Genomic DNA, 25,069 nt, shown 5'->3' on the forward strand with positions numbered 1-25,069 from the left:
CAGGACAATGATGTGTATCTCATCAAATTTGTGAAGAAACTGAAGTCAAGAGTTTTACTGTCTGCATGATTTTCCTTTGAGGTTAGATGTTCTCCATCATTAAACTTGCTGTTTATACACTCTTTGATGGGTTTCTCATAAATGGTTCCTTCCCACCTGTTTAAAATTCCCAGCAGCAGAAATGCCCAGAGAGATCTCACCCCTTCACAGAAAGGATAATTTATCCCAGATAAATACTGAATCGAGAAAGTCTTTTGCGCTTTCATAAAAAACAACACGGCAGAATATACCATCCAAATCAGCTGATCTGAGAACACCGTGAGAACAAGCCAGCCTCTAGATCCATGGTCCCATATATCCTAGGTGAGTGCTCTCACTGCTAGGATAAAACTTATGAGGGAGCTACTTCTGGTCAGAAGAATCCCTTGACCTAAAGAGGGATCACAGCTGAGAATGCAAAGCCCACATCGATGTTTCCCTCCAGCACAGACTCAGGCATCCCACTCCCTAAGAGTGCTCGAGACAGACTACACCTCTCTTTGACAGCTTAAGTGAGTCCCCGCTGAGTGAGCTGGCTTTTCTGAATCCCATTTCGAGGTGCCTGTCTCTCCCACCATTCATTCTATAGGATGCCTGGATGCTAAATTCAGGTTTTGTGAATCCCAGTGATTTATTAGGTGCCTAAGTCCCTTTGTGGTTTTTGGGTTTGAAGCATTAGAGAAGATGAAACACAGACCATTCCATCTTCATTCTCTCCCCACTTCAGAATTTTCCCTCATAGAATGTTACCAGCTCTGTTTATTGAGGTATATTACAGACACTCTCTGTCTGTCTTTCTTCTCATATACTCTGTCTGTTTCTCACTTAGACCCAGTGCTGACCTGGGAATATTGGATGTATGTAGTGATAGATGAATGTAGTTGAGGGAGCATGAGTGAATATTGAGTCTCCTCTCACTGCCTTTTTGTTAATTTAATTGAAATGTTTAGAAACATGCGAGCCTGGAAAACTAATATTCAACATGAAGAAGTTTTGACATCCATTCCTGGGATGGAGTCCAGTAGACATGGGAAGATCTTGAGATTGGTTAGTTATAGGCTCTGAAAAAGTCCTGTTTCTTGCTCAACATTTTAATCCTGGGATAGTTTCTTTTTGTGATTTGGGGTCATTTCTTTTTGCAAGAAGTTAACATATTGAACATTAGATCATCTCAAAAATATTTTAATTTCTACCAAAATTGTCAAAGAAATGAATATTGTTTTTGTCAACACCTTTCCCTGAATTTTTCTTTTCTTTTTGTTTTTTTTTCCAAAACAGAATGAATATCCAATAAAGGAATATTTGTGGTTCTCAATAAACCCAAAACATCATTTTACATTTTCAGAAAGATGGCAAAAATTGGTATTTGTTTTAATTTTTCAAAGGAAATTTTAACAATTTCAGTGATATTCAATATTCTCCGTCTTGTCAGGAAGCCATTATTCATCACAGAACAGAACAAAGAATCACAAAAAGTTCAGCAAAACGTTTTAGTTTCCCAATTCATAGTTACATTTAATACACCTGTTAGAATCTGTGATGAAATTCAGAGCAACCTGGCAACCAGGAATTTACACAGGGTTTTAGACATGTTATTTCAGAAGATTTGGAATGTTTGTGGGCTAGAGGATTTAATGGGAGAACTCACCTTTGTGTCTTTCTGAGTTGGGAGTACTATGAAACAAGTCACATTAAGGCACATACGTGCTTTTAAAAATCCCAGTAGGGGCCTAAGTACCTTTCAAAATCAGGCCATTAGACTCTTGAAAATGTTACCCTTTCTGCCTAAATCTCTTATGCTTCTTAGAAAATCCCAGACTAAGTGAGCAAGTGGGATTTATCTCCTTGGTCCATAGGACTCTCACAGAAGAATCTCATGCTCAATGAAAAATAAGGCAGCAAGAAAGCATTTTTCTCATTTGAAGTGTATATCATCTTGATGCCAGCTGGTGAGCTTCAGTTATAATGAAACTGTTTCCAGATTCAGAAGTATTCAGCTAGAAGTATTGGATTCAAACATCGGAATCTTGACCTTTAAGAAGGATGATAGACATGTTTTTATACTTTTGTTAGCTTCACAGGTATACTATTATGTATTTTTACTTGTAGGCTGAATGAGGAATTGGAAGGTCAGGAAATCTTATAAATGTAGACTAAGTAGAAGTGAGGGAGGTATCTTCCACTATAGAGAATTACATAAATCTTGACTGTCACATTTTTCAATTCACTGGGCCAGATATCCAATGCAAGTGCAGTCCAGGGGTCAGATTCCCACCTGGTGTAAACCAGTGTACCTCTGGAAAGTTATTGCAGCTCTGCTGATATAAAACATTTTGACGATATGGGGTCAGATTTTCAAAGGAGTTTATGGGCTCCTTAAGGTGCATATAGGTGCATAGTGCAATTTTCAAAAACTCCCAAGTAGGCTGTGCACAAGAAAGCTCATCTAGCTTTGAAAGCTCCACTAAAGGGCTTGAATCACAAAGACTTGTTGATATTGTCACTGTGCTCAAATTTTAGGTGCCTAGAAAACCACTGGGATCGTCTGCTCTTTTGTGGGGCAGAAATATAGGCACCTGGGGGACTTTTACAACCAAAATTTAGGTGCTGAACAAGTTTAGGTGTCTTTGGGTTTTGGGAGCTTTTGAATGGCAATTTTGTGAATTCCAGTGGGGCCTGATTCTGGGATTTAGGTGCATAAAGTGTCAGTTAGGCAACTGAATCCTGTTGTGAATCCAGTCCTAGGCAGCTACCTAAATAAATTTGAAAATCAGGCCCAGGTTGCTTAAGAAAGAAAGTTGTCTGCCAGTTTTCAGTAACTCAGAAGGGATTTGGATTCTTTCCAAACAAGTGTATGGGAATAGGTGGGAAAACATGGTGTCTGCATGATACCAATGAGATCAGAATTAGAGTTGGAAGAAATGGAGATTGCACTAGTTGTATCAACCAGGTTTGTGCCTAATGAAATGTCAAGTCACTTTTAAGCTACCATCAGATACCTCAAGTATCAGTGATACCAAAAACATGCATGTCCATTGTCTCAAGTATCAGCTGAAACGTACCACCAGTAATCAGCAGGACAAGGGGAGTTTACATTATCTTTATAAATTATAATGATTGACTCTGTATTAATTTTCTAACTTCATCAAGTACAATTGTAGAGGTTTTGTTTAATTTTCTGTAGGGACCATTCATGGAAAACAGAGATAGAGGAAATCAATCAGTGACGGAACTCATCCTTCTGGGATTCGGGAATCTCCCGGAACTGCAGACCCTTCTCTTCCTGGTGTTTCTCGTGATCTACATTGTGACCATGGCTGGGAACATCCTCATTGCAGCACTAGTTGTGGCTGATCAGCACCTTCATACCCCCATGTACTTTTTCCTAGGGAACTTGTCTTTTTTAGAGACCTGCTACAGCTCCACTGTCCTGCCTAGAATGCTGGCCAGTCTCCTAACTAGGGACAGAACCATTTCTGTTAGCAGCTGCATCATACAATTATATTTCTTTGGTGCTTTGGTGGGTACAGAATGTTTCCTCTTATCCATGATGTCATATGATCGGTATTTAGCGATATGCAAACCACTGCATTATGCTGTCCTCATGAATGATAAATTCTGTCTCCAGCTAACAGTTGGATCTTGGATAACTGGGTTTCTGGCTATGATCATAATAATAATATTGATGTCACAGTTAATTTTTTGTGGTCCAACAGAAATAAACAGTTTCTTTTGTGATTTCATTCCAGTAATAAAACTCTCCTGCAGTGATCTCCATGTGCTGAAGGTGGTTGCTTTCACATGCTCTTCAGTATTCTCAGTGATTCCGTTCATTTTAACTCTGACATCCTACATGTGCATCATCATCACTATCCTCAGAATCCCTTCCACCACTGGGAAGCAAAAGGCATTTTCCACCTGCTCTTCACACCTCATCGTTGTTACCATTTACTATGGGACACTAATCGTTGCCTATATGTTACCAAAAACTGATACACTGAGAAACCTGAATAAAGTATTCTCTGTCTTCTACACTGTCGTTACACCTCTGCTCAACCCCCTCATCTACAGCCTGCGAAACAAAGAGGTCAAGGAGGCTCTGAGAAAAGCTCTAAGTAAATGTGTGGCTTTTATAAGAATCATGGAAATGTAGGGTTGGAAGGGACATTGAGAGGTCATCTCATCCAACCACCTGCACTGAGGCAGGAACAAGTAAACCTAGACCATCCCTGAGACGTGTTGACCAGTCTGTTGTTAAAAATCTCCAGTGACTGGGATTCCACAACCTCTGTTGGAAGTTTGTTCCAGACCTTAACTATCATAGGTAGAATTTTTTTCTTCTATCTAACATAAATCCCTTGCTGCAGATTAAGTCGGTTCCTTTTTGTCCTACCTTCTGTGCACAAGGAGAACAATTGATCACTCTCCTTTTTAGACCACACCTTAACATATTTGTGGACAGTTATCAGATTCCCCCTTCAGTCTTTTTTCTCAATACTAAATATGCCTAGGTTTTTTTTAACCTTTCCTCACACGTCAGGTTTTCTAAACCTTTCATCATTTTTGTTGCTTTCCTTTGGACTCTGCATTTTGTTCACAGCCTTCCTAAAATTCATATAGTCCAAATTAATGTTTTTAAGGTAAAATAAAATTTGAAATGATTGTTATATGGGATTGTCACTTGTTATTTGAATATTACTTATTCAGGTGAGTGGTCCATATACGAGGCATATGAATATAGGTTGTAACTGGAATTTCTGAAAGGTAGGTCAATGGGTTGTTTCAAAGGAAGTTCAATGGGATTTTTTATCTCTAGACACCCTTAAAAGTCCCAACTTACACACACACAAACCTGTAGAGGTGATGGATTAGGGGGCAGAGTGCAGAGGGGGAAGCCAAAGGGGCATGTTAAATTAATTGATCATATGGCTTTGAATTTTATCCCACATGTGTAATATCTACTGTTAAGATATAGATATTCATGCCTGTCTTTAAAGGCCTATATTTTACGAATTTAGGCACATGTTTATCACTTTGCTAGTTACAGAGGTATAAAAGAAAGAATCACAATCATTGTCTGCCTGTGTAAGGGCCTTCTCTCACTGTGACAGTCTGAGGCCCTGATCTTAAGCTAAGGCCTTTAGCTAAGCTGCAGGGGCAGCCATAAGCTGGAAAGTGAATGGTTACATCCTCATATCCCAAACCAGCCACACTGAAATAAGGGAATCTGGGGCTGTTAGAAAGGTGATCCGATCTATCACCTCCAGAGAAAGGAAAGAGCCTAAAAAATTTAAAGAAAACTTAGTTTGATACCATCCTGTCTGGCAAGAACTCACTTATCAAAATCCTCATTTCTCTGTTGTTCTATCACTGTAGTCTCCACTTCCTTATTGTTTGTCTGTATAATCTCTGTCTGCTTCTGTGATTGTTTCTGTCTGCTGTATAATTAATTTTGTTGGGTGTAAACCAATTAAGGTGATGGGATATAATTGGTTAAATAATTATGTTAAAATATGTTAGAACTGGTTAGTTAAATTTCAGTAAAATGATTAGGTAAGAGCTCAAGTTTTACTATATAGTCTGCAGTCAATCAGGAAGTAAGGAGCGGGATTGGAATCATGTTTTGCTAAGGGGGAGAATGGGAACAGGGAGTGGGAACAGGGACACAGGCAAGGCTCTGTGGTTTTAGAGCTGAGAAGCGGGACACTGAGGAAGATAATTGAAAACATTGCTTGCTGAAAGTTCACCCCAATAAACATTAAATTCTTTGCACCTTTGAACTTTGGGTATTGTTGCTCTCTTTTTGTACAAGAACAACCAGGGAAGTAAATGGGTAAAGAAATAAGCCCTCTAACATCTCCCCTTGGGTGTCACCAGACTGTAGTTCATTTTATCATTATGTTATTTGGTGTTATGCTCATTTCATGTGCTATTTCATATATTATAGTCAATGTATGTTAAATAGATTTAAATTGTACGATAATAGGAGTAAAAAACTGAAAATTATTTCGGAGCGATGAGTGTGTATTAGGTAAATAAGTAAAGCATGGGTAGAACACAAGGCCCACAGGCTGAGGCCTGTAAGATTTTAGCTGAGCCAGACTAGACCATAGGCTTAAGAATGGTTGATATGAATGGATGGCATAGGAATAGCCCTATGCCAGTAAGGTCACAAGATTACTGAAAAAGATCTGCCAATAGGTGATGTTACAGAAAAATAAATTGCAATAGACCATAACGTACTGCTCAAGATTACGAGACACTTGATTGTAACATGAAATATCCTGTCCTGACAGCAGGATGCGTGTTGTATGTAGATGATAATTAGTGTAGTAGACAGAGAGCCCGAGACATAAATCCTTGTATCAGAGGCTTGCTGTGAGGCATAAGGCCTGAACTAAAGTAGCAGTCAAGCTTTGCTGATATAAAGCAAAGAAGCAAAGTTACCAGAAGTCAGGCTCTGCCTGCTTGTAAGCTCAGAGCACCAGGCAAAAACAGGGCTAGTATTACAAAAACACACACATTCCTGCGAAGTGCACTCTTGCTAGCTTCTCAACTCATCAGCCATCATATCCCTATGGCAGACACTCTCCTGAACAGGGTTTTGCACAGTTTCCTTCCTATGGTGTGATAACCTCAGCAAGCCAGGCCATGTGAAAGGCCAGTGTCTCCTTTGCTGTCTCTTTGAAGGCTCTGGACAACCATAAAATGCTAGTGCCAAGTGTGTTTGGTGTCTACAGGATTCAGCATCAGTTGAGTGGGGATTTCTTGAATACCAGTGGGACCTGATTCTGGCATTTAGCCACCTAAGTCCTGCTGTGAATCTAGCCCTTCTTGCTTTCCTTTCAGGTAGAAATGAAGGTAGACACCTTTTGGACAGGTGAATTGCAAGCTGGAGTCTCTGATGTCAGCCCTTCCATCAGGTTTTCAGGTCCAGGACACAATCTTCAGTCAAGTAATTGGATTATTTCAGTAAAAGTCTCCCCTCTGTGTCAGCCATCTTGTTTCATTATGAAATTATATTGCCTTTGTGTTCCTCATGAAATGAATGGAATTATAATACCTTTGAAATGTTGTGAACATTCTTCTAATCTTTATATATCTGTTTTTCAATAAACAGATTCATTAGTTGCTTCCTAGAAAGCTAAAATAGGGTAGAGGTGACAAACAGGTTACCCTCCAATTATATATGTGCGGTGGAGCAGTGCAGAGACTGTAGTGAAAGTTGGGTCAAGGTTTTCAGTTGAACAAGATACTTTTCCCTTTCTCCATTCTATGTCCATGTGATTATCTAGGACATTATACCTAGAATGTATCATGTCCTTTGTTTTTTCTCTGGTGCATAATATGTATAAGCAGTTTGTTTCCTTCTTTCTTTCCCACATCATTCCTCCACAGACTGTATCCAATGCGGGAAATGTCTAGTCAAACCATAGTGATTGAGTTTGTTCTGCTGGGCTTCCCCGTATATTGAGAGCTGCAGATTTTACATTTCATGGCCTTTCTAGTGGTTTACCTGGCAGCTATGACGAGAAATATTCTTACCATCATGGGCCTAATACTTGAACACCATCTTCACACCTCAGTGTACTTCTTCAGGTTAACTGATCCTTCTTAGGCCCCTGTTTCACCTCTGTCACCATCCTCAAATACATGGATAACACTTTAATCAACACTAGATTGATCTCTTTCTCTGGATAAGTTGCCCAAGACTTTACAGTTGCCACTTTTGTTGCTACAGAATGGAATCTTTTTTCTTCTCATACAGCAATGGTGTATGTCTTTTAATTTACCACTCTCTGCTTTAGAGGACTATCATAAATAGGGGCAAATGTGCCCAGATGTCAGCTGGTTCCTGGAGACAGTGAGGGGTGAGTAAGGGGCAGCTGTACTATGTAATGGGAACTGCGAGTAAAAGAGGAATTGGGTGGGGAAAGTGTGGCTATACTGTATAATGGACACTGCAGCAGAGGTTGAGAGATAGGCAAGTGACAGCTATTCTGTATAATGGGCACTAGGGACAGCAGTGTGTTGAGGCGGGGCAGCATAGAATCATAGAATATCAGGGTTGGAAGTGAGCTTAGGAGGTCATCTAGTCCAACCCCCTGTTCAAAGTAGTACCAATCCCCAGACAGATATTTACCCCAGTTCCCTAAATGGCCCCCTCAAGGATTCATAGATTCATAGACTCTAGGACTGGAAGGGATCTCGAGAGATCATCGAGTCCAGTCCCCTGCACTCATGGCAGGACCAAATACTGTCTAGACCATCCCGGATAGACATTTATCTAACCTACTCTTAAATATCTCCAGAGATGAAGTTTTCACCACCTCCCTAGGCAATTTATTCCAGTGTTTAACTACCCTTACAGTTAGGAACTTTTTCCTAATGTCCAACCTAAATCTCCCTTGCTGCAGTTTAAGCCCATTGCTTCTTGTTCTATCATTATAGGCTAAGATGAACAAGTTTTCTCCCTCCTCCTGATGACACCCTTTTAGATACCTGAAAACAGTTATCATGTCCCCTCTCAGTCTTCTCTTTTCCAAACTAAACAAACCCAATTCTTTCAGCCTTCCTTCATAGGTCATGTTCTCAAGACCTTTAATCATTCTTGTTGCTCTTCTCTGGACCCTCTCCAATTTCTCCACATCTTTCTTGAAATGCGGTGCCCAGAACTGGACACAATACTCCAGCTGAGACATAACCAGCACAGAGTAGAGCGGAGGAATGACTTCTCATGTCTTGCTCACAACACACCTGTTAATGCATCTCAGAATCATGTTTGCTTTTTTTGCGACAGCATCACACTATTGACTCATATTTAGCTTGTGGTCCACTATAACCCCTAGATCCCTTTCTGCCGTACTCCTTCCTAGACAATCTCTTCCCATTCTGTATGTGTGAAACTGATTGTTCCTTCCCAAGTGGAGCACTCTGCATTTGTCTTTATTAAACTTCATCCCGTTTACCTCAGACCATTTCTCCAATTTGTCCAAATCATTTTGAATTATGACCCTGTCCTCCAAAGCAGTTGCAATCCCTCCAAGTTTGGTATCATCTGCAAACTTAATAAGCGTACTTTCTATGCCAATATCTAAGTCATTGATGAAGATATTGAACAAAGCCAGTCCCAAAACAGACCCCTGCGGAACCCCACTTGTTATATCTTTCCAGCAGGATAGGGAACCATTAATAACTACTCTCTGAGTACGGTTATCCAGCCAGTTATGCATCCACCTTATAGTAGTCCCATCTAAATTGTATTTGCCTAGTTTATCGATAAGAATATCATGCGAGACCGTATCAAATGCCTAACTAAAGTCTAGGTATACCATGTCCACTGCTTCTCCCTTATCCACTATGTTAGGCATTCCTTCAGACTTCTTGGTCAAGACCAAAACAAAGAAGTCAGTAAGCATCTCTGCCATTTCCAAGTTTCCTGTTACTGTTTCTCCGTCCTCACTGAGCTCACAACCCTGGGTTTAGCAGGCCAATAATTAAATTGCTAAGCTATCCCTCCCCGACAACAGTGGGTGGCACATGGGGAAGGGGTGGCTATACTCTAGGGGCAGCAAAGGGTTTGGGATTCACTGCATATTAAGTGCCTCGGCCTTTTGAAAATCCCACTAGATTCTTATTTGCATCTGTAGATGCCCAAATATCTTTAAATATTTGTCCCATAACACTCATTGGAAGTCAATGTGACTTAGGCACCTAACTCATTTACACACTTTTGTAAATCCCCTGAGATACCTATGTCCATCTGTGAGTGCCTAATACCTTTGTAAATCTGCCCCTTTTCTCTTTCTACTTGAATTCTCTGTGTTTAAATTGAGGATAATACTCTTCTCTACATCTCACAGCAGCTCAAAGGATAAATACTTTTAATATTCTGAGGTGCTCAGAAACCTTGTTGATGGGGGACAGTTAAATTGCATAGACAGGACAATGGTGTGTATCTCATCAAATTTGTGAAGAGACTGAAGTCAAGAGTTTTACTGTCTGCATGATTTTCCTTTGAGGTTAGATGTTCTCCATCATTAAACTTGTTGTTTATACACTCTTTGATGGGTTTCTCATAAATGGTCCCTTCCCACCTGTCTAAAATTCCCAGCAGCAGAAATGCCCAGGGAGATCTCATTCTCTCACAGAAAAGATAATTTATCCCAGATAGATATTGAATCGAGAAAGTCTTTTGTGCATTCTTAAAAAAAACTACAAGGCAGAATATACCATCCAGATTAACAGATCTGAGAACACTGTGAGGAAGAAGCCAGCCTCTATATCCATGATCCCATATATCCTAGGTGAGTGCTCTTAGAAAACTCTTTAGAAATTCGGAAGTATTCAGCTAGAAGAGTGGGATTCAAACATAAGTAGCTTGACCTTTAAGAAGGATAACAGAGGGACTTTTATACTTTTGTTAGCTTCACAGCTATACTATTATATATATTTTACTTGTAGGCTGAAGGAGGAATTGGAAAGTCAGTAAATCTTATAGAAGAAGACTAAGTAGATGTGAGAGAGGTATTTTCCACTGTAAAGAATGGTTTAAATCTTGACTGTCTCATTTTTTGAATGCACTGGGCCAGATATTCAATGCTACTGCAGTCAATGGGTCAGATCCCCATCTGGTTTAAATCTGTGTAGCTCTTGAAAGTTATTGAAATTCTACTGATAGAGAACATGTTTTAGTGGTATCCGTGTTAGTCTGTATCATAAAAAAAAATGAGGAGTCCTTGTGTCAACTTAGAAACTAACAAATGCATTTGGGCCTAAGCTCTCAGGCATTCATCAGATCTGATGAAGTGGGTTCTAGCCCACAAAAAAGACCAGAGTTCAAGTTGGAAGAAATGGAGATTGCATTGGTTGTATTAACAAGGTTTGTGGCTAATGAAATGTCAAGTTACTTTTAAGCTGATATCAGATGCCTCAAGCATCAGAGATATGAAGAAATGAATGTTCACTGTCCGGAGTATCAGGTCAAAAATAACATTAGTAATCACTGGGAAAATCGGAGTTTAAATTATAATCTTTATAGGCTTAAATTATTGACTCTGTATTAAATTTCTAACTTCATCTAATAACATTGCAAAGGTTTTGTTTAACTATCTTTTAGGGACTGGTCATGGGAAACGGAGTAAGGGGAAATCAAACAGTGACAGAATTCACTTAATTATTACTGGGAGTTATTTTCTGTAGATACAACCCATGGAAGATACTGAATGGGGAAATCAAACAGGCGTCACAGAATTCATCCTCCTGGGATTTGGGAATCTCCTCAAACTACAGATTCTTCTCTTCTTCCTGTTCCTAGTGATCTACATTGTGACCGTGGCTGGGAACATCCTCATTGTTGTGCTAGTTGTGGCTGATCAACACCTCCACACCCCCATGTACTTCTTCCTGGAGAACTTGTCCTGCTTGGAGACATGCTACACCTCAAACATTCTGCCCAGGGTGCTGGCCAGTCTCCTGGCTGGGGAAAGAACCATTTCTGTTGGGGGCTGTATTGTACAATTGCATTGCTTTGCTTGTCTGGTAGCTACAGAATGTTGTCTCCTAGCAGTGATGTCTTATGATCGGTATTTAGCGATATGCAAACCCCTGCATTATTCAGCCCTTATGAATGATCGGTTTTCCCTCCAGCTAGGAGTTGGGTCTTGGCTAAGTGGCTTCACAGTCAGTACCAACACAGCATGCTGGATGTCACAAATGATTTTCTGTGGGCCCAAAGAAACTGACCATTTCTTTTGTGATTATATCGCATTGCTCAAATTGTCCTGCAGTGACACCAGCAAGATAGTTCTTGTGATCTTCCTTCTCTCCTTCATAATGATTCTTCTTCCATTTCTCTTAACGCTGACATCTTACATGTGTATCATCAGCACCATCCTGAGAATCCCTTTCACAATGGGGAGGCAAAAGGCTTTTTCTACCTGCTCCTCTCACCTCATCATGGTCACAATTTTCTATGGGACCCTAATCATTGTGTACATGCTCCCAGACACCGCTGCCCTTTGAGACCTGAACAAAGTGCTCTCTGTCTTCAACACTGTCCTGACTCCCCTGGCCAATCCCCTCATCTACAGCTTGAGAAACAAAGAGGTCAAGGAAGCCCTGAGAAAAGCTCTAAGTAAGACTATGACTTCTATAACCAATCACCAACTATGTGGTAGGCATTTATTGTAAGTTGCAATCAAATATGTAGAAAGGGAGCTCATCATGCGATGCAGTGTAGCAAACCATGGCTCATGTGGGCGTCCTTAATTATTAGAGCTGTTCTATTACCAATAGTAAGACCCTAAGTGTGAGAAAGGGCAAGTTTAGAAGTATGGACTGCGGGGCCAGGTATAGGATGACTCATAAGATATAGTCTGGATGGACCCTGGATCTTCCTGGGGTAATGTGAGTGAAATGAGCTGCACTGCAAGATGGGAAGTGATTTTAGGGATTTAAGTAGCGATGAATTTCTCCACAGTTCAGATGGTCTACATGAGGTATACCTTGTTTGCAGTGTTGTTGTAGCCATGTTTGTCTCAGGATATTAAAGATGCAAGTTGGGTGAGGTGATTTTTTTAGTAGACCAACTTCTGCTGGTGAGAGAGACAAGCTTTTGTGCTTACATGGAGCTTTTCTTCAGGTCGGAGAAAGGTACTCAGAGAATCACAGCTAAGTACAAGGGTGAAATAGATAAGACATTAATACATGTTACAAAAATCACTGAAGGTGAGGTAGGCAGTTAACACTTCTACAATAATTGGGCAAAGTGGGGTTAGTGAGTTACAGATGGTTATAATGAGCCAGAAATCCAGTGTCTTTATTAAAAACATGTTTTTTGTTGTCTAGCAGATTTATGAATGTAAGTATAATTTAAAAAATTACAATGCATACTCACTGGGGGCCACATCCTGAAAGAAATCTTTCCCAAACTCCTTCTTTTGGCCTTCAAAACAACCCCTCAACATCACCAAGCTCATCATCAGAAGCTCCCCACCGGGATCCACCAAAACAAAGCAGCACCAGCCCCTGCCATAACAACAGATGCAAAACTTGGAGACATATCTCCACTGCTACAATGGTCAATTTCCTCACAAGGCGCCTTTCAAGATCCATGGGCCCAACATGTGCTGTACTTCATCCAGTAGGCATTCTTAGAGCAGGCCTGACTGCACACAAAATGTCACAGAGAGGAGGCAACTTCTCTTATAAGCTTTAACCCACTGTTCAGGGCACTCACCAAAAATATGGGAGATGCCCTCAGATTAGTTCCCTTCTCTGCCCGAGAAGTAGAAGGGATTCAAAGATGAGTTTTCGATGTTTTGGCTATATGCTGTAACCACTGACTTAAGGGTAGGTTTGAAGGGTGAGATTTTTATTGGTAAATGACGGTAAACATCAATTTCACCCTACACACACGAAACAGCAAAAATATTTCCTTTGAAAAGAATAGAAATTTATGGATAGGCAAAGTAAGACAATTACTGCTTGGGAACTTATTAGAATTTAATTGAAGGATTCCTACCTTGTATATTTTGTCATGTGATTTCAGTTTCTGTTTTAGTGATTATAAAGCTTTAACTTTTTGCAATTAATGTCTCTTGTCATTAAAATAATGATCACACTCTTGTCTTTGTCCTCCCATTATTTCCCACAACTATGAACATTTAAACTGATAACAATCAGAAAAAATACTTAAATCCTATGATGTTGCACAACTGTGATAATGTAAATTGATAAAAATAGAAAAATGCTTATAAACCAGAGTTTCTCAAACAGGGGTCACTGCTTGTGTAGTGAAAGCCCCCGGTGGGCCGGGACAATTTGTTTACCTGCCTCATCTGCAGGTCCGGCCGATCATGGCTCCCATTGGCCTGGAGCAGTGATCCACAGCCAGTGGGAGCTGCGATCGGCTGGACCTGTAGACGGGGCAGGTAGACACACCGACCTGGCCTGCCAGGGGCTTTCTCTACACAAGTGGCGACCCCAGTTTGAGAAACCCTGTTATAAACAAACATCAATATTATGCATCAAAATTATAAAAAAAAAAATTGAATTTTACCAAGCCTAATTAAAGGAAATCCTGATACAGTGCTCTTCCAGTCTCTCCTGTTGAATCTGTTCCACTTTGTACAAGCAATTAAATATGCATTGGGCCTCATAGCTAATGAAAATGACTCTGTACCCCAGTAGTCAAGGCAGTCACTTCAGAGCTGGAAGATTCCTTCTCCTGATTGACCCAAGAGGGGAATTGTATTTGGGTGTCTGACAGCCCAAGTGGTTCTTTAACTGCTAGGCTAAATTTTATAATGGAAGAGACTGCTATTACTTCATTTTATCCCATGTCTCCCTTGGACCATTATATTCATGCAAAGCCTGCCTAGTGGATAAGGTTCCTCAGGTGAGACAGGCTAGGGACACCAATCTTCACAGGTTTTTGATCACACTGCAGCTTTGGTGTCAAATGGGCATTCCATGCCTAGAGGCAGAAATTTAGGCAGTAAGGAAATGTTGACAGTACAAACGTAGGTGCCTAGGGCCAGATTTTTAAAGGTATGGATTTCAGTGGGTTTTAAGATGCTTTTGAAAATCCCAGTAGGCACCTAAATACTTTAAAAATCTGGCCCTTAGTTAGTTTAGGTGCCTATAGAGTTTAGTGGCAGCAGAATAGGTGTTTATGGATTGCAGTGGTGCCTAAAGCTGCCTAAATCTCATCTTGAGACGCTAAGTCCCTTTGTGGATCTGGGCCTTGGTGACCAGCAGGGGTGAAAGTGAACCAGTAGGGGGAAGTACGGCACACCGGTAAGAACTGTGCCGGCCCATACCTAGCCCACATTGAAGCACTGTCACAACAGCACCTTATTGTCCCTGCCCCTTTTGCTCCTCTGTAGGTGGCCCTGCTGGTAGGGTCCTTACCAGTAGGGCCGCCTACAGGGCAGGCAAAAGGGGCAGGGACATTAAAGTGCTGCCATGACAACGCTTTAAGCACCGTCCTTTTCTATGGCAGTGCTTTAAGGTCCCTGCCCCTCCCCCTGACGGGCGTAGTGGGACGGGGGCAGAGGGAGCAGCTGCCCTGGGGCCAGCCATTTAAAAGGGTCTGGGTTTACGGCCGCTGCTGCCACTGCCACAACAACAGTATCTGGAGCCCTGGGCCCTTTAAGTCAACACAGGGGCCCCAGGTGGCTGACCCCTGGCCCCACCCTTCTGCCTTAGGCCCTGCCCCTTCTGGGGGCCGGAGCCACCCTGGCCCCATACCAGTAAGTGTCTTGACTTACTTTTACCCCTGGTGACCAGACATCATTTTCACCTGCTCTGCTGCTACCAGTCTTATTATTTTATTGAGAGATTTATACAATGTGTCTGAGACAATCAGTGTGTTACTCCACATTCAACATCCTTGTCATGATTCAGCCCCTTCCTTCATGCCAGTGCAGCCTAATGCTGTTCATATCTCTTTCCCAGATCTAGGCAAGTCATTCATAATAAATACACGTAATTAGAGGACAATCGTGCACATATCGTCTAACATACAATGATTTTACATACAGAACATCAACATTATTTTCCAAAATCAAATTTTTCAACATTTTTCATTGTAAATTTGAGCTGAGATGAAAAAAAATCTATGCATATTAATCTGAATTGTGGATGAGTTTTTGTAATTCTTCTGTTTCAAGCAGCTACAGAGATTAGCATCATTTCTGAAACTTTGGTGACTTTTTTGGCCAAAATGTTTAATTTCAAGCCCCTCAAAAATTGACAAAATATTAACAACATTTCTGCATGTTACATTTTGCAGTTTTTGGACACTAGTTCTACCGTAATATTGAACGCCATTGTTGTCAATGGAACTACTCCAAATTTGCATGGTTGTGTAACTGATATCAGAACAAGATCTGTGCTCAAATTACTTTCTGTGAGAAAATATTTTTCTCTTCATCCTGTCCCCCTACAGTCTCCTCAGAGCCCCTTTCACTTCCTTGTTCCTCAGGCGATACATAAAGGGGTTCAAGGTGGGGGTGATGGTTGTGTATATGAGAGCAAGCACTTTGTTGCTGTCTGGTGAGTCAATGAACTTGGGTCCTAAATAGATAAGGCTGCCACTCTTGTAATACAATGTCACCACAATGAGATGTGAGGAGCAGATGAAGCAGGCTTTGTGTCTGCCTTCAGTCAATGCCATCTTTAAGATGGTGGAGATGATAAAGGTGTATGTAGCACAGTGCAGACTCACCCCTACGGCGCCACCTGCTGGATGTCCTTGGGAATTAGCTCTTAGACCCTGGAGCACCCTCTGCAGGCTGGTGATCTGCTTGCCATTGGCCCCCCATGTCCCTTCCAGGACCCCAGTGCCCTTATCTCAGGGTTCTGCCTCCTGCAGTACCCCACAGTCTTTCTCTGGGTTTCCCCACCTGCAGTACCCCACAGTCTTTCTCTGGGTTTCCTCACCCCAGGGGAACCCCCCACCCCCTACCCCCATGTCACCTCAGTCATGGCTACTGCCAGCCTCTGTTTAGCCCCCGCTCCCTGGGGCAGACTGCAGTCTATCAGCCGATCATCACAGGCAACAGGGAGTTTGGACTGGCTGCCTTTACCCACCCTCCAGCTGCCTCTCTGGAAGTCCAACATCTAGAAGGCCTAGAACTAGGCCCTGCAGCCTGAGAAGTTACTGACCTAGGGCTTTCCAGCTCCTACAGCCTTCCCCCAGCCCTGCCTTCCTCTAGGTCCCCTGGGTGAGTTCCCCAGCAGCCAGGCCTGTCTCCCTTTCAAGTCAGAGTGAGACTCCTCTCTCTGGCTTCCCTGGCCTTCTTATAAGGCCCAGTTGCCTAGTTTGGGGAGTGGCCCCAGCTGCAGTCACTTCCCCCAATTAGCCAGGGTTTTACTCCCTTGCCCAGCCCCAGCCCTCTGCAGGGCTTTTCCAACCCCTCCAGGGCTAGAATGGGTGTTCACCCTGCTACAGTGTAAGACACAAGGATGAGAGAAAATGGAGTCAAGATAACCAATATAGTAGCAGTAAACAACTGCATTTCATACTGAGACGTGTCAATGCAAGAAAGCTTAATTAGTGGGGGAATATCACGGAAGAAATAGTTAATGTGATTTCAATCTTCCCTCATAGGTCATATTTTCTAGACCTTTAATCATTTTTGTTGCTCTCCTCTTGACTTTCTCCAATTTGTCCACATCCTTACTGAAATATGGCACCCAGACCTGGACACAGTACTCTGCCTTATCAGCCCAGAGTAGAGTGGAAGAACTGCTTCTTGTGTCTTGCTTACAATATATCTGCTAATCCCAGAATGATGTTAGTTTGTTTTGTAACACTGTTACACTGTTGACTCATATTTATGTTGTGATCTACTATGACCCCCAGATCCCTTTCTGCAGTACTCCTTCCTAGGCAGTCATTTCCCAGTTTGTACATGTGCAACTGATTGTTCCTTCCTTAGTGTAGTACTTTGCATTTGTCCTTACTGAATTTCATTCTGTTTACTTCAGACCATTTCTTCAGTTTCTCCAAATCATTTTGAATTTTCATCCTATCCTCCAAAGCACTTGCAACCCCTCCCAGCTTGGTATCATCCACAATTTTTATCAGTGTACTCTCTTTGCCTTTATCTAAATCATTGATGAAGATATTGAACAAAACTGGACGCAGTACTGATCCCTGCAGGACCCCGCTCATTATGCTCTTCCAGCAAGATCTAACTACTGATAACTATTCTTTGGGAATGGTTTTCCAAACAGTTATGTATCCACCTCATAGTAGCTCCATTTAGGTTGTATTTCCCTAATTTGTTTATGAGAAGGTCATGTGAGACAGTATCAAAAGCTTTGCTAAAGTCAGGACATACCACATTTACTGCTTCCCCCCATCCACAAGCCTTGTTACTCTGTCATTTAGTTTGACATGATTTGTTCTTGGTAGTGACAGTAGTTTATCATCTTCCAGGTGTTTGAAGATTGATTGCTGGATTATTTGCTTCTTTATCTTTCCAAGTACTGAAGTTATGCTGACTGATTTGTAGTTCGCCAGGTTTTCCTTACTCCTCTGTTTATAGATGGGCACTATATTTGCCCTCTTCCAGTCTTATGGGATCTCTCCCATCTTCTATGACTTTTCAAAAATAATCACTAATGGCTCAGATATCTCCTCAGTCAGATCCTTGAGTATTCTAGCATGTATTTCATCAGTCTCTGCTCACTTGAAGACCTCTTACTTGTGTAAGCAATTTTTAACTTGCTCTTTCCGTATTTTAGCCTCAGATCCTAACTCATGTATAGACCACGTTGAGATCCTCAAGTAGCGGGTGGTATGGATATGCAAATGTATATTCTTATTATTGAATGAAAGACATTCCTAAATAACTGTTGATAATTCAAGTAAAAATGAATTGATTATTTTTTCATTATATATGGACAAGAGCTAAAATTGATTGCTTTTTTTTTTTAAATAAAGGCTCATAGAAAACTGGAGATAGTAAAGAAGGAGAGAGGAAAATATGAATATTGTTGTGGGGAAAGGGAATTAAACAATCTAAAATATGAAGAAACTTCCAGAGACTTGGAGTATGTCACCATATGACAGCCAGACAATATAAGAACTATAGTTAGACATGCAGAGGGTTGTAAAGGAGAGTAGAGCTGATTGAAACATTTCAGATGAATGTTTTTGGTAAGAAAATGCTGATCAAACAAAATCTGAATGTTCACTTGGAATGTTTTATTTTTATCTGTTTGGGAAATTCATATTGTGGAGGAAAATGATTTAATCTTTATCATTTTAACTATAATATAATATAATATAATATAATATAATATAATATAATATAATATAATTTTCAACTTATTAAACCCTCCTGACATTTTTACCTTATTGATATGCTATATTTCAGAATATATTGTTTCATTGAAAAATCTGCAGTGTTGACTTTTTGGCCTGATGTGCGGTAAAACCAAATTCTGAAATTATTCATTTCTTCCAGGACAGAAATTAATTTGTTAGACTAGCCCTGAAAAAGGTATAAGGCATTGTTCTTGTTCTTATTTGTGATAATAGTAATGATGAATAACTAGCCAGTTCTTTGAGCCCTTACTGATTACTATCTGAATTGTTCCTTGAGCAACTCCACAGAAACCAATGTGATTATTTATGGAACAAGGTCCCATTCAGGCTGAAAGTATTAAAATATGTCCCCTAATATTTATACAGCACCTTCCAACTCAGGTTCTCGGAGCAACTAATATCAGTTGTGCCAGCTTCACAACCTCTGGCTGTGGCAAGTCAGTATTTACCCCTCTTTTTCAGATGGAGAAACTGAGGCACAGAGAGGCAAGAAGCGATTCTCCATCAAGGTCCCACAGCTAGCTACTGGGAGCAGTAAGAGATTCTGGGTCTCATGAATTGCCTAGGTCTAAGCACAGAATTACCCCTGAATATATCCTATAGATATGAGAGTGTAACCCTCAGCAGAAACCCAGTGATATGACCGATCATACTACACAGACAGGGGTCATGTCTCTATGCAGAGACAAACAAGCTTTTTATTTCATGCACCCACTTCCATTCTAAAGACAGATGTAAAGTCTTCATGAATAAAGAGGCCGCAGAGCCCACAACCCGGACACCTTGGATTTCAGGGAAAAAAACAACATCCGTAAGGATTCACTTAAAGCCAACCGCTACAATCTAGAAAACTTTGCCACATGAGGTGGCTTATTCATATGCCTTTGCAGAATTGAGCCCTGGATAAATGTCTGATAAAGTAGACAGTCCTATCACTAACACTTCTAGATTTCCAGAATCAGGAAGCTATGTCTAAAATTAAAATGTAATTGGCAATGACTTAATTCAGTGTTTGAGATCTCTAAAAATCATGGGGAATTAAAAATAATTAAATAAAGATAACAATTAAATAAAAAGAGGACAAATACTTCATCATTAGCATTAATGCTACACAATCACTTTCTACAAATAAAGAATTAAAACACAATACAAACTCTCAGTTGCCTTCAAGTTAATTACAAGATACTGGTTTCTCCCTTTATTGATTGCCAGACTCTGTCAGACATGGAACCATGTCTGTCTGATTTACAAGAGTGGTAGGTTCTGGTTTGCGTTGCTTACAGGACACCTTTCCTTCCTTCCTTCCTTCCTTCCTTCCTTTCTTTCTTTCTTTCTTTGAACTGAGATAATATCTATGTGTCCTGATCATGCACCAGGACCACATTGTTCTATTCTCTGGACAAAACCGGAGCAAAAAGACAACCCTTGTCCCATCCAACTTCCAGTATAAATACATCATATCCCAATCTGTATGGCTGTGGGAAGATTTTACATTATTATATGGAGTCCTAGGGATGGCTAATGTCATTTCCAAAGAGGGGCACCTATGTAACTGCAGTTTTTTATTTCTTCAGGAAAGCAAGAAAATTACTCAGGATCGATCCTCAGCCTGTGTACATTCTCTGCTACAGTTTAGGATTTATGTTGGGTTTCTGTACTCTAGTCCCAAAGGAGGGCTCATTACTCTCATTTAGAAGAGACTTGTGCTTTTGGAAGAGAAGAAATAAGTTTCCTCACTATTCTCCCCATGTCCCTGGTTTTATTCGATTCATACAGTAACTGTGTGTGTTGTTTGTAATGCCTCGGTACACACTTCCCTAATTGAGCACCACCAGAATTCAGAGAAAAGTCCTGATTCTGTCTACATTATTTATGTACAGTACTGTCCACGGTTGCCCAATGAAATCAAGTAAGTTTCTTGCATGGAGTAACCTACCTTAAGAAGATCAACTTCTTTGTTTTCAAGATCTTCATAGGGTGAGTAACATTTCTATGTATAGTCCTCTCCTATGTGTACCTCATTTCCACCATCCTGAGATATGCTCTACGAAGTGGACTCTGAAATTTTTTCCACTTGTATGTCTCACTTGACCCTCCTCCTCCTATTCTGCGACACCCAAGTTGGGCCCATCTCCAGCTACTCACTGAATAATGACAGGGTGTTGTCTGTGCTTTGCAACACAGTCACCTTTCATGCTGAAGCCGTTGAGCTACACCCTGAAGAACAGGATGTGAAAATGACACCAAGAAAAGTCTTGATGGGGAAATTATATTTGCAATGAAATTGAAAATGTTTTTCTGATGGGCTTGTGAATATTTTTTCGGTGCTAAAAAACTCTCCTTTTTTTCATTTCATTTTCTGCTCTGGGTTTAGTAGAAATGATGAAAAAATTACAAAACAAATGAAGTTACTTTTATCAGGAGCAGCGCCAGGGTTTCTGGCGCCCTAGGCAGAATGGGGGGGGCATTTTGCGCTCTCCCCACGGGGCGCGCGGGAGCTTCTGGTTCTGCTTCCATCGCGCTGATGAAGAAGGTCCCTCTGCCAAAATGCTGCAGGCGACAGCGGCAGTCATTAAGCTGCTGCCGAAACGTCGGCAGAGGGTCCTTCTTCGGCAGCACGACGGGAGCAGAACCGCAAGCTCCCGTGCACTCTGTGGGGAGCGTGCAAAATGCGCCCCCCCCAATCCTGGAGCCCTAGGCAACTGCTTAGGGTTGCCTAATGGAAGCACCATCCCTGACTTTCATTTGGTAACTTCAAATGGACCTATTTTTGTCTTTTTTTTTAAATTTTCTATTGTACGTTATAGTGTATTATTCATGCTCATTTTCTACAATTTCATGAAATTTTGTTCAAAATCATTCTCAAAATAGTTAGCTTGCAGCAGATGAACAATGTATCATGTTTTCTAAAATTAGCTTTTTCAACAACATATTTCATTGCATTTTTGATTTAAGATGAAAAGAAATCCATCCATATTCACATTAAATGTAGATGAGTTTTTGTGATTTTAATGTGTGTTTCAAGCAGCAGTATCCATGATCAACATTTCTGAAACTATGATGCCTTTTTCTGGACAAAATTTCTAATTTCAACCCCCCCTGAAAATTGACAAAATGTTTTCAACATTTTTGTGCATTTCATTTTGCAGTTTTTGGACACTACATCAACTGTAGCAGTGAATGGCATTCACATCAAAGTAACTGCTCAAGATTTGTACAGTTGGATAACTGATCTCAGAACAAGACCTGTATCCCAATTATTTTCTTTGAGAAAATATTTTTCCTTTCAGCCTATCCTACAACAATCTCTGCATAGCCCCTTTCACCTCATTGTTCCTCAGGCTGTAGACTATAGGTGTCATAACATATTTCCCAGATTTGGACCTTAGCGTCCAAAATATGGGTGTTAGCATTAAAACCCTCAAGCTTAGTTACCAGCTTGGACCTGGTAAACCTGCCACCACCCAAAAAATTAGAGTGTTATGGGGCACTCTGCTCCCCCCAACAACCTTCCCTGGGGACCCCAAGACCCAAATTCCTTGAGTCTTACAACAAAGGGGAATAAACCATTTCCCCCCTCTTCTCCTTTCCCAGGTGTTCCCTCCCTGGGTTCCTGGAGAGATACACAGAAGCAAGCTCCGTGAATCTAAACAGAGGGACTCCACCCTCCCTGGTTCCAGTCCTGGAAAACACAAGTACCGAGATAGCTAATCTCTCTTCCCTCTTACCCAGAGGTCATGCAAAGTCAGGCTAGTAAATCTAACACACCGAGATTTCCCCCTGACTTCTTCCTCCCACCAATTCCCTGGTGAGCTACAGGCTCAATTCCCTGGAGTCCTCACTAAAGAAAAACTCCAACAGGTCTTAAAAATAAACATTTTTTTTATAAAAAGAAAGAAAAGGACATAAAAATGGTCTCTCTGTATTAAGGTGACAAATACAGGGTCAATTGCTTAAAAGAAATATGAATAAACAGCCTTATTCAAAAAGAACACAATTCAAAACACTCCAGTAACTACACACATGTAAATACAAAAAAAAACAACAATCTCTTTGTACTTACAACTTGGAAACAGAAGATTAGAAAGGCAGGAGACAGAAAAATCCCTCTCATAGCTGAGAGAGTACAGGCACAAGACAAAGAACAAGGAACTCAGACACAAACTTCCCTCCACCCAGATTTGAAAAAGTCTTGTTTCCTGATTGGTCCTCTGGTCAGGTGTTTCACGTTACTGGTGTTACCCCTTTACAGGTAAAAGAACATTAACCCTTAGCTATCTGTTTATGACAATAGGGTTCAAGATGGGGGTGATGGTTGTATACATCAGAGCCAGCACTTTGTTGCTGTCCGGTGAGTTAATGGACTTAGGTCTTAAATAGATCAGGACACTGCTCCCATAATACAGTGTCACCACAATGAGGTGTGAGGAGCAGGTAGAGAAAGCTTTGTGTCTACCATCAGCCGAAGCCATCTTTAAGATGGTTAAGATAATAACCATGTAGGACACAAGGATGAGAGAAAATGGAGTGAAGTTGACCAGCATAGTAACTGTAAACAACTGCATTTCATATGAAGAGGTGTCAGTGCAAGAAAGCTTAATCAATGGGGGAATGTCACAGAAGAAATAGTTAATCTGATTGGACCCACAAAATGGCAAGGTGAAAACCCAGTCTGTCTGTACTAGGGACACCACATTACCCCAGAACCAAAAGAGAACTGTCAAGAAAAGGCAGACCCTCCTGTTCATGATGAGCCTGTACCTCAATGGGTTGCATATGGCCACATAGCGGTCGTACACCATTGCAGCCAGAAGGAAGAACTCAGAGATTCCAAGGAAGAGCAGGAAGTACATTTGTGCAGCACAGCCCACATAGGAAATGCTCCTGTTGTCTGAAAGGAAGTCCACTAGCATCTTGGGGATGGTGATCGAGGTGTAGCAGATCTCCAGGAAGGATAAGACTCAGAGAAAGAAATACATAGGGGTTTGGAGGGCTGTGTCTATGGTGATGAGGATGATGAGGATGTTCCCCATCAGGGTAATAATGTAAATGAACAGATAGATGGAGAACAGAGGCACTTGCAGGTCATGGTGGTTGGAAAATCCCAGTAGAATGAATTCAGTCACCATAGTGAGGTTCCCCCTTCTTGATTCCTTTGCGTATTTCATCAATGGCAGACAATAAATACCTAGATATCATGTGAAGAAATGACCTACTGCGGGAAATAAAGAGAAACAGTAAAAGACACACATTCTCCAATGGACATTTTATGAGAGTTGGGGCCTATGTCCTCAAAGATATTTCAGTGACTCACTTCCATTGATTTCTATGGGAGTTAGGCACCTAAATACCTTTAAGGATCTGTACCTGGGTTCTTTACCGCCCCGTGTGCATTTTTTTGGTGATGGTAATACAACACTCAGGTCTGTATATTTGCTTGAGATAGACTTTTAGGTTTTGTTTAGCCATTTGAATTTTGAGGTCTTTAAAACACAATTGTTCATGTCTTACTATCACGTGTGAGCAAAGAACAAAGACACCATACGTTGCTTCTGCCCAACTAGTTGGTATTACAGCTCAGTAAGAAAATATAAGGAATAGAGTTAAAGTGTTGCTGGGCATGGTGGGAGGTTGATATACAAATGTAGAATTCCTTTCCCAAGACAAGATCAAGCAACCGGTTTGGAGGAGTGAGGTGGATGGGCGGAGATATAAGAAACACTAAAAGCCAAAGAAACGGTGACCCTGGCTGAAACAGAACCTTACTCTTTACCCCTCCCATGAAATAAAAAAGATATGGTACTGAAGCCTCCAAACTCACCACCCTCCAAAAAAGAACATGACCATAAATTGTAAGGCAATGGTCCCCAATCATTTTGTGGCCAGTAGCATATTCATGTTTTCAGAAGAGTGTGGCAAGCGCCAACAATTTTTCGAGGCTTATTTTGTAATTGTACATTAAATAATATGAAAAACATCATATTGAATATTACATAATGAATCCATAAGATAAATGATATTACATATGAATCCATTAGATAAAAAAGGTAATTTTACATGTAAAAGGTATTAATTAAATTATTCGGCAATTACTCTTTCACCTTACCTTGTGAATTTGCTCTTTTTTATCTACCTGTAAGAAAAAATTAAGTAGTTTTTACAAAATAAATATTATAAACAGTT

General features: G+C 40.8%; 1 protein-coding gene and 2 pseudogenes across 1 annotated transcript; 2 read left to right on the plus strand and 1 right to left on the minus strand.

The window, feature by feature from the left end:
• Positions 1-3,232: 3,232 nt before the first annotated feature.
• LOC127030837 (olfactory receptor 11A1-like) lies at positions 3,233-4,192 on the plus strand. The gene has a single exon (XM_050917560.1). It carries the CDS (start codon positions 3,233-3,235, stop codon positions 4,190-4,192), a length of 960 nt encoding a protein of 319 aa, XP_050773517.1.
• A 7,058-nt stretch (positions 4,193-11,250) lies between these two features.
• Positions 11,251-12,231, plus strand: LOC127030838 (olfactory receptor 10A4-like; annotated as a pseudogene).
• A 3,757-nt stretch (positions 12,232-15,988) lies between these two features.
• Positions 15,989-24,054, minus strand: LOC127031273 (olfactory receptor 10A7-like; annotated as a pseudogene).
• Positions 24,055-25,069: the final 1,015 nt, after the last annotated feature.

The sequence above is a fragment of the Gopherus flavomarginatus genome, chromosome 11, assembly GCF_025201925.1.
Source record: "Gopherus flavomarginatus isolate rGopFla2 chromosome 11, rGopFla2.mat.asm, whole genome shotgun sequence".
NCBI classification, from domain to species: domain Eukaryota; kingdom Metazoa; phylum Chordata; order Testudines; family Testudinidae; genus Gopherus; species Gopherus flavomarginatus.